Source organism: Erpetoichthys calabaricus, chromosome 2 (genome assembly GCF_900747795.2).
Source record: "Erpetoichthys calabaricus chromosome 2, fErpCal1.3, whole genome shotgun sequence".
Classification (NCBI taxonomy): domain Eukaryota; kingdom Metazoa; phylum Chordata; class Cladistia; order Polypteriformes; family Polypteridae; genus Erpetoichthys; species Erpetoichthys calabaricus.
Window position 1 is genome coordinate 179,842,712 of NC_041395.2, and position 17,089 is coordinate 179,859,800.

General features: G+C 40.6%; 1 protein-coding gene across 1 annotated transcript in view; it reads right to left on the reverse strand.

The window, feature by feature from the left end:
* Window positions 1-16,700, reverse strand: part of rnf115a (ring finger protein 115a) — a 59,286-nt gene extending 42,586 nt beyond the window's left edge. The window contains exon 1 of the mRNA XM_028794852.2: window positions 16,574-16,700. Coding sequence (XP_028650685.1) covers window positions 16,574-16,651 — 78 coding nt within the window. The 5' untranslated portion in view covers window positions 16,652-16,700. The remainder of the gene's footprint in view (window positions 1-16,573) is intronic.
* Window positions 16,701-17,089: the final 389 nt, after the last annotated feature.

A 17,089-nucleotide genomic window follows, 5' to 3' on the forward strand; every position in this document is an offset into this window, starting at 1 on the left:
TGCACCACTCGGAGTATTTATATCACTGTATCTAAGTTTGGAATCACAGCAGCAGCTGATCGGAAAGAGAATTATTGGGATACAGCATCAAGCACACACTGCCTCAGCCATGGCAAAACGCTTCAGAGCCTTTCCTGTACAGACCTCGCGGTTCAGAAACAGTTTCATCCCGAGAACTCAATCAGTCCATCAAGTGCTCCTTGTAGAACTGTTTGTACTTATAAGTACAATTACCTCACTGTAAACTTGCACAAGATATAATACTGCACAACCTGCACCACTTTATAAAGCTCGTATTTACATAAAATGACGGTATCATTTTTAAGATGAAATGCAACAAAATATGTTGATTATATTATACAGATAAAACTAACTTCATTTAAACAATCGTGACCCTGTGTTCGGATTCAGCGGGTTGGAAAATGGATGGATGGATATTGTTAATAATCAAACGTGAGGACACGGTGCCGCAGCGCTGGCTAGTTCACGGATTATTCTATACCTCATGCTTTATTCTTGCTGGGCTGGCACGACACTGGTAGGATAGACAGAATAATTAAACACGTACTAAGATGATATTTCAATGTTCCTTAAACGTTTTGAAGAATCATCGTTCTAAGCTTACAGATGGCTTAACGTCTATTACAGAGCTGATTATATGGTGATTGGGTATGTGGAGAAAGAAGAGTAAGGACAAGAATTGGAGGTTAGTATGTTTGAAAGAGACAGTACTGCTGCAATAAATTATTTCATTGAAGGTTGCGCATGGTGCAGCAAGTATCTTGCATGAGACATGAACAAGCGCTGTGCTCCCATGTTTAATAACATGCTTTCATTCCTATCACTATGAAAAAGATATCCCGTATACATCTCATTATTTTAATTATTCAGAGAGCTGTAATATCACGAATGTAATGGATTCTGTGTCCTGTCGGAGAAAGAGAAAGCCCGTTTAAGAAGCAGGTAGTGATTCACACACATAGAGCACATAGAAGATCAAATACAGAACAAAGCATTGAATGTGCTACTTTAGTTACGATGGGATTTGAGAAACTAGTAAACAATTTTAAGATGAAGTTTATGATGTTCTACTTTAATGGCAAAATAAACTACGCGAGTAAAGTGGAAATTTCGAGATTAAAGTTGACATTTCGTGCTTTTTTCCCCCCACTGTGTGCCTTTTTGTCTGTACCTTAATAAGCTATCATATGACACTAAGACGGTGGGCTACGACTCGCCTTTTCACGGAGACTTTGATATGTGACTTCTTTTTTATTTCGGGCACTGTGCGACTTTGTGAACTTGAGCTTTCGAGTTTCTCTGACACTCTGTCACTCGATCAACTTCCTTTTGTTGATTATACCACTGTTTAAACCAACAAATAGTACGTTTTTCTTTGCCTCCACTTGGTATTCGCTGACATTGTATTTTTTTGTCTTTTCAGATCGCTGAGCTAAGGGCTATTTATATTGATTTGCATATTCAAAGAGGCATAATTCTGGGAGGAGTTGGGTCGGGACAGCAGGCACATGCCTTACTTTTCACGCTGATCGGGATTTATGTAGCGGAAGAACGTGGAAGTTTGCGTACGTACAGATTCCTGCATCTAGATTTTTCTGTGCGTACACACATTCCTGCTTTTGTGCTTACGCCATGTTATAGTGTGAGTTCTACGTACAGTGTTATACATGAGGCCCCTGGGCAGTAGATGGCCCAAAAAAAAAAAAAAACCCTTTATAACATTACAAAAGACTAGTGCCTGACCAATAACAATAATATAGGGTAAAGCAATGATGATCAATTATCTTTATGTATAATACGCTACCGTGGGTGTTCATTTGTCTGTCCAGGATTTTAAATCACCTGTAGCTCGCAAACCGTTTGAACTATTGACCTGAAATCTGGTACACTTACAGTGCATCCGGAAAGTATTCACAGCGCATCACTTTTTCCACATTTTGTTATGTTACAACCTTATTCCAAAATGGATTAAATTCATTTTTTCCCTCAGAATTCTACACACAACACCCCTTAATGACAAGGTGAAAAAAGTTTTTTGCAAATTTATTAAAAACAAAAAAATTGACAAAGCACATGTACATAAGTATTCACAGCCTTTGCCATGAAGCTCAAAATTGATCTCAGGTGCATCCTGTTTCCCCTGATCATCCTTGAGATTTTTCTGCAGCTCAATTGTAGTCCACCTGTGGTAAATTCAGTTGATTGGACATGATTTGGAAAGGCACACACCTGTCTATATAAGGTCCCACAGTTGACAGTTCATGTCAGAGCACAAACCAAGCATGAAGTCAAAGGAATTGTCTGTAGACCTCTGAGACAGGATTGTCTCGAGGCACAAATCTGGGGAAGGTTACAGAAAAATTTCTGCTGCTTTGTAGGTCCCAATGAGCACAGTGGCCTCCATCATCCGTAAGTGGAAATAGTTCAAAACCACCACAACTCTTCCTAGAGCTGGCCGGCCATCTAAACTGAGCGATCGGGAGAGAAGGGCCTTCGTAAGGGAGGTGACCAAGAACCCGATGGTCACTCTGTCAGAGCTCTAGAGGTCCTCTGTGGAGAGAGGAGAACCTTCCAGAAGGACAACCATCTCTGCAGCAATCCACCAATCAGGCCTGTATGGTAGAGTGGCCAGACGGAAGCCACTCCTTAGTAAAACACACATGGCAGCCCGCCTGGAGTTTGCCAAATGGCACCAGAAGGACTCTCAGACCATGAGAAAGAAAATTCTCTGGTCTGATGAGACAAAGATTGAACTCTTTGGTGTGAATGCCAGGCATCACGTTTGGAGGAAACCAGGCACCGCTCATCACCAGGCCAATACCATCCCTACAGTGAAGCATGGTGGTGGCAGCATCATGCTGTGGGGATGTTTTTCAGCGGCAGGAACTAGGAGACTAGTCAGGATAAAGGGAAAGATGACTGCAGCAATGTACAGAGACATCCTGGATGAAAACCTGCTCCGGAGCGCTCTTGACTTCAGACTGGGGCGACGGTTCATCTTTCAGCAGGACAACGACCCTAAGCACACAGCCAAGATATCAAAGGACTGGCTTCAGGACAACTCTGTGAACGTCCTTGAGTGGCCCAGATCGAGCCAAGACTTGAATCCGATTGAACATTTCTGAAGAGATGTTAAAATGGGTGTGCACCGACGCTTCCCATCCAACCTGATGGAGCTTGAGAGGTGCTGCAAAGAGGAATGGGCAAAACTGGCCAAGGATAGGTGTGCCAAGCTTGTGGCAACATATTCAAAAAGACTTCAGGCTGTAATTGCTGCCAAAGGTGCATCAACAAAGTATTGAGCAAAGGCTGTGAATACTTGTGTATTTAATAAATTATGTATTTAATAAATTTTCAAAAACCTCAAGTAAACTTTTTTCACGTTGTCATTATGGGGTGTTGTGTGTAGAATTCTGAGGAAAAAAATGAATTTAATCCATTTTGGAATAAGGCTGTAACATAACAAAAAGTGGAAAAAGTGATGCACTGTGAATACTTTCCGGATGCACTGTATACTACGTGACGACTACTGTCCGCTTTCAGGTTGATGACTGATGAAAAAAAAAAAACCTGAATAAAAAGGGATTACATGTATGATGTTTTCACACAGACATATTTTAAATTAACATTTAAATAGGTTAAATGATGTTGTATTTATGCAACCAAAGCACAAAGACATCTGACATTTATCACTACAGTGTGCCCTGCAGGCGACGCGAGTGCAATCTTCTCATTATTACATAGGTGCTTATGAAGATAACTGTACTGTTCAGAGTGACTTAACAGCTTTGTTAGTAAAGTTTTTCATGTACAGGTGCATTTCAATAAATTAGAATATCATCGAATAGTTAATTTATTTCAGTAATTCAATTCAAAAAGTAAAATTCATATATTATATAGATTCATTACACAAAGTGATATATTTCAAGTGTTTATTTCTTTTCATTTTGCCGATTATGGCTTATAGCTAATGAAAACCCAAAATTCAGTATCTCAGAAAATTTGAATATTGTGAAAAAGTTCAATATTGTAGACTCATGCTGTCACACTCCACTCAGCTAATTAACCCAAAACACCTGCAAAGATGTCCTGAGCCTTTAAAAATGGTCTTTCAGTCTGGTTCCGTAGGCCACACAATCATGTGAAAGACTACCGATTTGACAGTTGTCCAGAAGACAGTCACTGACACCCTCCACAAGGAGGGTAAGCCACAAAAGGTTATTGCTAAAGAAGCTGGCTGTTCACAGAGTGCTGTATCCAAGCATATTAATGGAAAGTTGAGTGTCAGGAAAAAATGCGGCAGAAAAAGGCGTACAACCAACAGGGATAACCGTAGCCTTGAGTGGATTGTGAAGCTCAGCCCATTCAAGAATTTGGGGGAAATTCACAAGGAGTGGACTGTGGCTAGAGTCAGTGCTTCAAGAGCCAATACATAGACAGATGTATCAGGGACGTGGGCTACAACTGTCTTACCTGGGAAAAGAAGAAAACGCATTGGACTGTTCCTCAGTGTTCCAAAGTCCACTTCTTAGATGAAAGTAAATTTTGCATTTCATTTGGAAATCAAGGTCCCAGAGTCTGGAGGAAGAGTGAAGAGGCACAGAACCCAAGTTGCTTGAGGTCCAGTGTGAAGTTTCCACAGTCAGTGATGATTTGGGGAGCCATGTCATCTGCTGGTGTTGGTCCAATGTATTTTATCAAGTCCAAAGTCAGCGCAGCCGTATACAGTGGAACCTCGGTTCACGACCAAAAAGTTCGCCAAACTTTTGCCTCGGTTCACGACCACACACTCGGTATACGAACAAGCCAGTTTCCCTTTCGGTTTGTGCGCCGCACGTGTTGCATTGTTCTCCGTGCGTGCCTGCTTTCACTGTGAAGTCTTTTTGCTCCATTTCATTTCCCTTCCAGTTCGTACGCGCCGATTACTGTATTTAAGCACGTGTTCAGCCTCTCCCTGTTCATTGTTCTCAGTCAGACGTGCATGCTTTACCTGTGAACTCTTTGTGCTCTACAGTATTTTGTGTGCTTTTGCAGTTAACCATGGCTTCTAAGCAAGTGAAGAATGGTGAGAATTATTGACTTAATTATGAGAAGTGTTGCAATGTTACTTTTCTCTTTTTTCAAATGTTCATTTTTTCCCTGTGCTTAAAACTCATTTAAAAAGTGTGTTTACAACAATCGGGTTGTAATGCTATCAGCTTGAACTCCTGTAATGTTACTTTCTTGGTTGGCTTTTAAATAAAGTTCGGATTTGTTCAAATGTTCCTTTTTTTTCCCCCCAGTGCTTAAAACTCATTTAAAAAGGTGTTTATACAGCAATCGGATTGTAAGGCTATAGCACGAACTGCTGCATTGTTACATAGAGAGGTTGGGGGGTAGGGTTTCACGAGCTGCTGAGAGAAAGAGAGCCTGCCCGTGCAGCCGAGAGGAGGGGGGGGGGCTCGCGTGCTGCTGAGAGAGAGATCCTGCGTGTGCAGCTGAGCAGGGAGCCTGGGTGTTTGTGTCAGTGTTATTCAATGTTTTTACATTAGTTTACTATTACACTGTGCATTCTATGGTGTAATTAACTATATTTGTGCTTAAAAAGCTTTAAAAAAATATTTACATACAGTTCGTACGGTCTGGAACTGATTAATTGTATTTACATACAATCCTATGGGGGGAAAATTGCTTCGGTTCACGACCAAATTGGTTTACGACCAGAGGTTTGGAACGAATTATGGTCGTGAACCGAGGCTCCACTGTACCAGGAAATTTTAGAGCACTTAATGCTTCCCTCTGCGGACAAGCTTTATGGAGCTTCATTTTCCAGCAGGACTTGGCACCTGCACACACTGCCAAAAGTATCAATACCTGGTTTAATCACCATGCTATCAGTGCTTGATTGGCCAGCAAACTTGCCTGCTTAAACCCCATTGAGAATCTATGGGGTATTGTCTAGAGGAAGATGAGAGACACCAGTCCCAACAATGCAGACAAGCTGAAGGCCACTATCAAAGCATCCTGGGCTTCCATAACACCTCAGCAGTGCTATAGTTCTGATTGCCTCCATGCCACGCCGCACTGATGCAGTAACTCATGCAAAAGGAGCCCTGACAAAGTATTCAGTGAGTACATGGACATACGTTTCAGTAGGCCAACATTTCTGTATTAAAAATTATTTTTTACTGGTCTTATGTAACATTTAAAATTTCTGAAATATTGAATTTTCGAGAGGAGTCAGATGAGGTGGCTCGGGCATCTGATCAGGATGCCTCCTGGACGCCTCCCTTGGTGAGGTGTTCCGGGCACGTCCAACCGGGAGGAGGCCCCGGGGAAGACCCAGGACACGCTGGAGGGACTATGTCTCCTGGCTGGCCTGGGAACGCCTCGGGATTCTCCCAGAAGAGCTAGAAGAAGTGGCCGGGGAGAGGGAAGTCTGGGCATCTCTGCTCAAGCTGCTGCCCCCGCGACCCGACCTCGGATAAGCGGAAGAGAATGGATGGATGGATGGATTGAATTTTGAGTTTTCATTACCTGTAAGCCATAATCAGAAAAATTAAAAGAAATAAAACGCTTGAAATATATCATTCTGTTTGCAATTAATCTATATATGAGTTTCACTTTATGAATTGAATTACATAAATTACTGTAACTTTTCAATGATATTCTAATTTATTGAGATGCATGTGTATACTTCAGAAAATCAAGTCCTGCCCACATCCCACTCAGCATCAACGGTTTAGATGTGGAGACTGTTAGGAGTACAAAGTTCCTCGGTGTGCACATAACTGAGGAACTTATGTGGACACATAACATCTCATCACTAATCAAGAAAGCCTAGCAGAGACTACACTTCCTGCGGCGACTGAAGCGAGCAAGTCTTCCCCCTTCAATCCTCTCCATTGTCTACATTATTGGGGTGCCTCTCCCTTCACTACAGGACATATTTTACAAACGCAGTGTACGCAAGGCCTGCAGCATTGTGCAGGACCCCTTACACCCCTCACATGGACTTTTCACACTTCTGCCATCCAAGAGAAGATACTGCAGCATCAAAGCCAGATCTGCCAGGCTGCAGGAGAGTTTTTACCCCAAAGCTGTTAGACTTCTTAACACCAGGCTGCCCCCGGGACCTTCCACACGGCCTCAACCCCCTCTAAAAACAGAACTTTTATACATGTGAACCACTGTCCTGCAAAGACGAGTGTGCATGTAGAGAAGTACTGAAAATCTTCTACTGACCTTTAAGTATTTTGACACTCGTTATCCTTCTGCTGTGAAACATTCTGACCTGTAATTGTTTACGTCTTAAACAACTATTATCATACACTGATAATTTCTGTATTATCTATATCTATTATTTATTATATTACACATCTTACACATCAATATTGCTGCTACTTCTTTGTCTTGTCTTTGCGTAATGTCTTGTCTTGTTTGTGTTTTAATTTTAATTTAAATTCTATTTTTAAATTATTATTTGCACGTCATGTTGTTACACTGTGGACCCTGAGCTTCACAATTTCGTCTATCTGTATACTTGTATATGGTTGAGATGACAATAAAGTTCACTTTGACTTTGTATATTTACATTATGGACTTCATCTAATGATTATGTAATGCAAAAGGGGTTAATGAACAAATAAATCAATTAGTGCAAATGTATATGTCCTGAGAGAAGTGTGCTTTAATTAAACTGAAATACGTGCATCTGTATATGCAGGTATGTGACTCAAATATTGAGCTGCTTTTGGTGGGCTTACAATCTCATTACATACCAAGAGAGTTTTCACATGGCACTATGCTAGACGTTTACACACCCCCACGGTAGACTCGACATTTCCAACAGACACAATATACGAGGGGCAGTCTAAAAGTTCCCGGAATTGTGATATAGCGGGAGAGTGCAATGCTAAAGCTGATTTCCCCAATTTGTACATGAACTTGACGAACTGCAATATGGCACCGAATGACTATGCACACATCTAAGGCAAACAGTAATTAAAACAATACTACACACCAAAACCAACCCATACCTATTGTAACTGGTCTACAGACGTGCTGCACTCCCCTCCAACCCAATGTGTGTGTAATCAGATCTCTCACTCTCCCGCTATATCACAATTCCGTGAATTTTTTGATTGCCCCTGGTATTCTGTAATTAAATTTACATGCTGATCATCCCAGTGCTTTAATTACAATATCTGAGGACTTTAACCGTGTTTCTGTTACCTACCGTCTACAAATTGGTAAAAATTGGTGAAACTGTAAAACCTAGAGAAAAAAAAAACCAGCACCCTGGACATATTGTATGCCAGTGTTCAAGAAGCATATAACTCAGTTGCTTTTCCACCTTTAGGCCAATCAGACCATAATTTGGTACATCTCATAACTACATATAAGAAAAGCATCTCTGCTTTGTATGGATTTGTAACATTAGATTTTTTCATGCATATGGAAGAAACACCCCTTATTTGACAAGTCCAACTAAATTGCAAGGTAGCTAAGGAAAACACCTTATCTGCATAAAAAGTGATGCATTTGCTCCACCGTAACATGTGATAGCTCTTTCAAGAGCAGAGAATTTCAGTTACCTTATTGGAGAAAGAGCTGCCAGTCATTTTAATATGAAAACATATTTATGAGTCGACAACAAGCAAAGGGTGACAGGAGTGTATCCACAAAAACTGGTCTATTAAGCAATTGCTACAATTTACAACGACAAATAGAATGCTGAAAGACTTAACTTAAGGCATTTAAAAAAAAAAAAAAAACACCAAAACAACAACCTGACCATCACTCTTAAAAGAAAAGATGACTGAAAATGGGTGAATACTTATCTTAAATGCTTTTAGTATAAATGTTCTATCTAGCAACTTACTGCATAAATGCCCAACCTTTGAATCAAAGACAAATCTAGTTACTAAGTGAAAACCTTACGCACACTTGTCGTGGGCTGTACAGTGACCACTTTAGCAGGCTGTGAAGACAATGGGGAAAATATAGAACAACATGGATTACAGTATTTCAACAGGAAAACTGAGCTTCTCAGTAGAACAGTAAGTAAACAAATGAATTTTTAAATCTTCTATAAATATTTTCAGTATTGACAGTCTCCAGTACAAAGAATGCAGTCCAAGTTCAGCATTTTGAAACTATAAGAATTCCTTAGCACATAATCACTGTCATTGTGCACATCATTCACAATGACTGTCTTTTCAAAATTAGGCCATTTATAGAGAAAAAAAATATAATAAACATGCTTTGCTTTGAAATGTTTCAGCCTCATAATGTTGGTGGAGGATTTACTGGTACTGATGCATACAGTGCATCCAGAAAGTATTCACTGAGCATCACTTTTTCCACATTTTGTTATGTTACAGCCTTATTCCAAAATGGATTAAATTCATTTTGTTCCTCAGAATTCTACACACAACACCCCATAATGACAACATGAAAAAAGTTTGAGATTTTTGCAAATTTATTAAAATAATTGAGAAAGCACATGTACATAAGTATTCACAGCCTTTGCCATGAAGCTCAAAACTGAGCTCAGGTGCATCCTGTTTCCCCTGATCATCCTTGAGATGTTTCTGCAGCTTAATTGGAGTCCACCTGTGGTAAATTCAGTTGACTGGACATGATTTGGAAAGGCACACATCTGTCTATATAAGGTCCCACAGTTGACAGTTCAAGTCGGAGCACAAACCAAGCATGAAGTCAAAGGAATTGTCTGTAGACCTCCAAGACAGGATTGTCTCGAGGCACAAATCTGGGGAAGGTTACAGAAAAATTTCTGCTGCTTTGAAGGTCCCAATGAGCACAGTGGCCTCCATCATCCGTAAGTGGAAGAAGTTCGAAACCACCAGGACTCTTCCTAGAGCTGGCTGGCCATCTAAACTGAGCGATTGGGGGAGAAGGGCCTTAGTAAGGGAGGTGACCAAGAACCCGATGGTCACTCTGTCAGAGCTCCAGAGGTCCTCTGTGGAGAGGGGAGAACCTTCCAGAAGGACAACCATCTCTGCAGCAATCCACCAATCAGGTCTGTATGGTAGAGTGGCCAGACGGAAGCCACTCCTTAGTAAAAGGCACATGGCAGCCCGCCTGGAGTTTGCCAAAAGGCACCTGAAGGACTCTCAGACCATGAGAAAGAAAATTCTCTGGTCTGAGGAGACAAAGATTGAACTCTTTGGTGTGAATGCCAGGCGTCACGTTTGGAGGAAACTAGGAACCGCTCATCACCAGGCCAATACCATCCCTACAGTGATGCATGGTGGTGGCAGCATCATGCTGTGGGGATGTTTTTCAGCAGCAAGAAAACTGGGAGACTAGTCAGGATAAAGGGAAAGATGAGTGCAACAATGTACGGAGACATCCTGGATGAAAACTTGCTCCAGAGCGCTCTTGACCTCAGACTATGGCGACGGTTCACCTTTCAGCAGGACAACGACCCTAATCACACAGCCAAGATATCAAAGGAGTGGCTTCAGGACAACTCTGTGAATGTCCTTGAGTGGCCCAGCCAGAACCCAGACTTGAATCCGATTGAACATCTCTGGAGAGATCTTAAAATGGGTGTGCACCAACGCTTCCCATCTAACCTGATGGAGCTTGAGAGGTGCTGCAAAGAAGAATGGGCAAAACTGGCCAAGGGTAGGTGTGCCAAGCTTGTGGCATCATATTCAAAAAGACTTCAGGCTGTAATTGCTGCCAAAGGTGCATCGACAAAGTATTGAGCAAAGGCTTCTGACATTGGTTGTTGCTCCATACTTGGTCTATTGTATGCTTTTATTTCTTGTACATGTTGGTGAAAGAAACGGAGGGGATAGGGAGGTGATGGGTAGGTATGGTGTCAATGAGAGGAATGAGTAAGGGCAGATGGTAGTGGATTTTGTGAAAAGGACAGACATGGCTGTGGTAAATACATATTTTTTAGAAGAAAGGGGGAACACAGGGGGACTTACAAGAGTGGGGTGGATAGGGCCCTATGGAATCCATTTTATTTTTTCACAAATTCCATTTTATTTTTTTACTTTTGGTTTTCACCGTTTAATTTTTCCTTGATTTGGATTTTTTTTTTTACTGTAAGTAGCAACAGCTACAACAAAAACAAAAAATAATGAAATGGCACTTTACATCCTTTTATTGAAATAGTACACTAGTACAACTGAACCTTAATTTGCAGCTCCATTCATCAGGTAGGAGCACAGATGCTCCATGAGGCTGTATGCTCAGACTGCAGTAGGACAGCGAGTGCCCTCCAGAATTGTAAGAGCTGTTACTAGTTTGATGTATCCTTCTGAGATGAAGCAGCATTTGGGGTCACTTTGAGGGTCTAGAATATTTGTTACAGCCTGAGCTGATGGGTTCTCGGCCAGAAATAACTTTTTGTAGAGGTGAATATGTTCAACAAGGTACCCTACTGATTCGGACCAGCTTTTCCACCTGGTGTTTCCTGCCTTGGGGGTTTCCTGGAAGACTTCTTGAAGAAGGTAGACTTTACCCACATCACTAGTGATTCAGCCTCGCTAAAGTATTTATAGTGCTGCCAGGTATCTCCCGCCAAACTGATGACATGACACAAGCAGGTTGAATGTACACTAGTAGGCATAACCCCTTTTAAAACATCTTGGTATGCTTTCAGACAGTATGATGCATTGTCTGTAACCACTGCTAAAATGTCATTAATATTCAGCTGGTTGCTGTGAAGGGACTGAAGTGCTGCCTGTGAAAAGGTGGAAAAGTTGCAGCTCTCCATAAAGATAACATCTGTCAAAAAGTACTGGTCTTCAGTACCTGTAATTTTAATTATGTAAATTATTTATAATGATCCTTATAACTTAAATGTTTACAGATTGAAAATGTGTATCATTACATCTGTAGCTTCATCTACTGCATACCTTAAAATAATTAATTACAAAGCAAAAGCAAACTAATCTGCAAAACACTAAATCCATTAATTTAACAGAAAAAAAAAAAAAAAAAAAAAAGACCCGCTTTTAAGGGCTCGTTGCATCGGAGGAGAAGCCTGCTCTTCTGCCCAGGTTTGTAGGTGCCGTGTTTATAATGGAAGAGTCAAATGTGGACCTTGCATACCTCATCACTGCGAGGGAAAACATTTATTAAATCCCAAAACATCATTGTTAATTTTTAAAAGGGGACCCGTTAACAACCAGTGCCATTCACCAAAAACATTTTTCTAAGGGAAAGACTGTTAACACCGGCTAAAAATAATTTAATGTGCAATTAGAACTGTCTACATAAGAATTACCATACAGCCAGTTTACTCACCTATCACTATAATTTAATGTGCAATTAGAACTGTCTACATAAGAATTACCATACAGCCAGTTTACTCACCTATCACTATGTTGAGAATTATGTGGTCTCAGCTATCTGTGGTTTCATCAACTATAACATAAATTTTACCGCAATGAATCTTTCGAAGAACAGTATCCATGTGTTGTTCAAAGACACAGGGCAAATGAGTTTGACGAAGACTGCTCTCATTTTCTGGCAGCGTGCCTGCTTGATTACAATCTATATATATATATAAAATTCTTTTCGCGTTTGAAACGGAAATTACGTATGACCACGCGATATGGAAAATACGTATGAAACGGAAATTACGTATGACCACGCGATATGGAAATTACGTATGACCCCAGAAAATATTATAATACAGGAACTAATCACTTCGTTTGTGGGCGCCATTTTTATATCGTCTTTACGAATTGTTATTATTTGTGCGAGTTATTTTACTGATATTGAAAAGAACACAAACACACCGATCTATCCCATAGAAGTACACCCCGCGTCGTCCTCTCCCAGCCCTCCTCTCTGGACTACAGCGCTGACCCGTCCGCTGCCTGGCGCGTTCTGACAGAGAAGTTTTATTTATTCGTCCACGTGACTGTTGCGGAAACTGCCACATTGTAACTTTTTTTTAGTTGGTAGTACTTGATAGTAGAAGAGATCAGGAAAACAGCTTTGCGTCTTTCTACTTTTTAACTGCGGCGAGCTGTAAACAATGTGCGTGAGAACAAACTGGACGTTGGGAGGCGCAGAATGTCGGGCTGCTCTGCGGGGTCGAGAGATTAGCAGTTTCGAGCAGCGTCCTCTCTTCTCGCACTGTTTGCAACACTTCAAGTGCCCCGTCAGCTCCTGGGAGAGTGGAAATCTTTGCGAGAGTGTGATCGACACCATCGAAGCAGGACTCTGTAAATTACCCTGCACTACTACATACTGTCCCTTAAGGTGAGTTCGGGTCACTAAAACCCCGCAACATTCAAAGTTCCTTTTGTGATGAATTATTTTAAGAAGTAAACCACAGGCACGTAGTGTAAGGTTGTCAGGCAGAAATTTAGACGATCACATAGAAAATATCATTTCTATACCACAGCGGTCGTGTAGCGCCTTTCACAAGGGATCTACTACCGAGAGATGATCCAAATACATTTTAGCTACTGCTAGTACTACTTACCTGTTGTGTTATAGCGCCTTTAAAATGTAGTTTACCCCAAACCACTCCAGTAGTGCTCAATATATCTTTACTTCTTAAATGTTAATGTTTTACTATTTAATAACTTATAGACTACATTTTATTTTTTCCCTTGCACTCAGTGAGCAAAGCCACTGGGTAATCAACTAGTACTTAATAAAGAAAGGATGCATCTTTGTCATTTTTTCCCCGAACGGTATGTCAGACTAGCATGACCACAAAATCCGTTACAATCTGACATCTTGCATCTGAAGAATTTTGTCGTTTCGTCTATTGTTACCTGAAGGGGAACACTTTTTGAACTTAATTTCTCCTTGTTCTTGAGATGGATTTTAGATTTGACGTATTTATTGCAAGTATCTTTTCGTGTCCAGTCTATGGTATGCTGGAAAAACTGTCCAGATTCGTAAAGTCGCTGGGATATTATTGTGCCCTTGCAGTTAAGCTTGTGTTTCTTAGTTTTTTCTATGTTGTTAGAAATGTCGAAGCGAGCAGTATCAGATACCCTGTCTCGTGCAGCTAGCTAATTCGCGTGCCTTTAACGAGAGAGCATACAAGAAACACGCACACAAACAGACGCACGACTGAATTTCTACAAAGAATTGCGTTTGTTTTAAAAACAACAAACTAGAAAATATCTGAATGATTAAACGATTGAATAATCTGTAGTTCTATTTATTGTGAAGTTTTGTAACAGTCACCCCTTCAGTCTCTACTTTCCGCACATTTCCGTTTTTAAATCTAAAATCTGTTTTAATGCGTTAATTCCGTGATTTTGTCCATGTTTTCCACAATCCGGAAATCACAGGGTCCTGGTTATATCCTGTGCAGGAGGATCAGTCTCAATGACACTGGAGACTGCAAAGTGGTGGCAAGGGAAAGCGTAGTTAGGCAGCATAGGATGGTGGTTGGACGTTGGAGATCAAGAAGAGGAGGAAAGTGAGGGCAGAGCCAAGGATCAAATGGTGGAAGCTGAAAAAGGAAGACTGTAAAGTGGAGTTCATGAAAGTGGCAAGTAGTAGTAGGAGACTGACAGTAGTCCACATGGACAATGATATTTGTTGCTGACATTGCGATGTGTAACAAGAGTAGACAGCAGGTTGAGGAGACCCTGGAGATATGCTTTAGAGAGGAGATGAATGAAGGTCAGCAGGACCAAGACAAAATACTTCTATGTAAATGAGAGGAAGGTCAGAGGAATTGCAAGGATACAGGGAGTAGAGTTGGTGAAGGCAGACAAGTATAAATACTTGGTGACAGTACAGAGTAATGGGGAGAGTGGAAGAGAGGTGAAGAGAGTGCAGGCAAGGTGGAAGGGGTGGATAAGAGTGTCAGGTGTGATTTGTGACAGATGGGTACCAGCAAGAGTGAAAGGGAAGGTCTACAAGACGTTGGAGATGGTGGCACTGATAAAAATGAAAGGAGACAGAACTGGAGGTGGCAGAGTTAAAGATGTTAAGATTTGCATTGGGTTTGAAAGGATGGGTAGGATTAGAGCTCAGTACATTAGAGGGTCAGCTCAGGTTGGATGGTTTGGAGCCAAAGACAGTGGCAAGATTGTGTTGGTTTAGACATGTGCAGAGGAGAGATGCTGGGTATATTGGTTGATGCTAAGGATATAGCTGCCAAGCAAGAAGAACAGAGGGAGGCCTGAGAGGAGGTTTATGGATGTGGCAAAAGAGGACATATAGGTGGTGAGTGTGATAGAGTAAGATGCAGAGGACAGAAAGGTATAGATACAGATGACCTACTGTGGTGACCCCTAACCAGGGCAGCTGAAAGAAGATGATCATTTCTTCAGTTTGCTGTTTTTCTGCAAGAAGTTTCTATGTTGCAACATAAAACATAAAGACCATTTCTTTTAAGATTTTGCTGCACAGCAGAAGATTTTGTGAAATATGTTTTATCAAGCACTTCAAAAAATCTTTTATCTTCTGTCTTAAACTTGTTTTGCACCGCTTGAACACCAGATCTTGTAAATCTGAGTTGGTGTGCAGTTGCAAAAACTATGATATATATGCCTTTCAAAGTGCATTAGCTTAACTATTTCTAAGCCATCCAAAAAACCCATTTATTTATCAAAATCCATCACTGCCACAGCTTGTTCAGCAGATTGCTTTTTCATTAGTCTGAATCAGTTCTGTTTATGGTGGAATTAACAAAGACATGGAATGGATGGGATGCATTTTAAAGAGTTTTGGGAACCAAAGCAATGTTATTCTAGCCATCTCTCAGTATACTAAAGTTAATTGAAAACACAAGAAATGTGTTACTACTTATTATATCAATGTTTGTTTCTAATTTTTATAGTATTTTCATGTGTGAATCAACACTGAAAATGTATTGTTTGACTTAAACTTTTTACCCAGTATCGTGTACAAATTATATACATACACTTTCATGATACCAATATGCATCTAAAAATACTGCCTCTGAATTCACTGTAATGTTTCCACCACATACAGCGTACATACACTGCAAAGTCGTCAGAATAAGCTTTGCATAAAAATTTCACAAGTATAACTAGCTCTTTCAAATTGTGTACTACCAAAATGTATTCTACAAACGCTAGTTAGTCCTAAAGAATACTGTGGAATAGATTGTTACTTTTAACTCTGACTGGAAGAAATGGTTTGTAGAGTAAATTCTAGAGTTTAAATTTTCACTTTCAGATTCATCAAACAGCTTTCGAAACAGGCCTTTGCTTCTGATAACTACATGTCCACTGTGCTGCTACTATTAGGCTATACAACCTAAGCGACATAAAAAGCTGAAATACATTCGTGCCCAAATGACAACAAGCGATTTATAACTCTTACATGCTAGTGACAACAGTAGTTCAGAAAGCCTTAGGTTCAGTGGATAAAACCTGTAAAATTTTGAACGTATACGACCACATTCCACCCTTCTTTCTACAGGGTTTATTTTGATTATAAGCCTAAACAGAAAGTCAATTGTTAAAGCCAAACTGAAAGCACCAGGCCAACCTATCATTGTCACACATTGTACCACTAGGGACAGTGCTTAATAACACCTTCACTTCGTCAATAAGTTAGTACCAGAACTCACCGGCAATTTAGGGCTCACTTCTCCCTTACAGCAGTGGCAAAAGAAACGATGTTGTTCAACAGCCGCAGCCTCCGCCATCTTTACGCTGACTGAGTAGGGGGAGGGGTAGGAGGTAAAAGCTGTGACGTCAGTCCTCCAAGGTACAGAAGTAAATTACCGCTAATATCCCAGATTGCACCATCACTTCCTTGTAAGTTAAGCAGTTGCATTACTTGGTGAGAACGTATGACTTATTTAGGTCAAGCGGTTTCATTTTGTGTTGAAATGTGTGCGCATGTAAAATTTGGATGTCTTGATTTTTTTTTTCGCTAATTATATGTATTTGTCAGCAAAGCGTCTTATGAAACCTAGAAGGAAGAGACACGGAAGCATTTCGACACTTTTAATGATACAATGAAACGTGCGGTATACAAATGGCTAAGTTTATAGGATGCGCCTGAAATAAATAGTAAACTAGGACCTTGTAGTCAGTAAATTTAAAATCCATGTAATTAAGAGTTTTCTTGGAAATAAGCA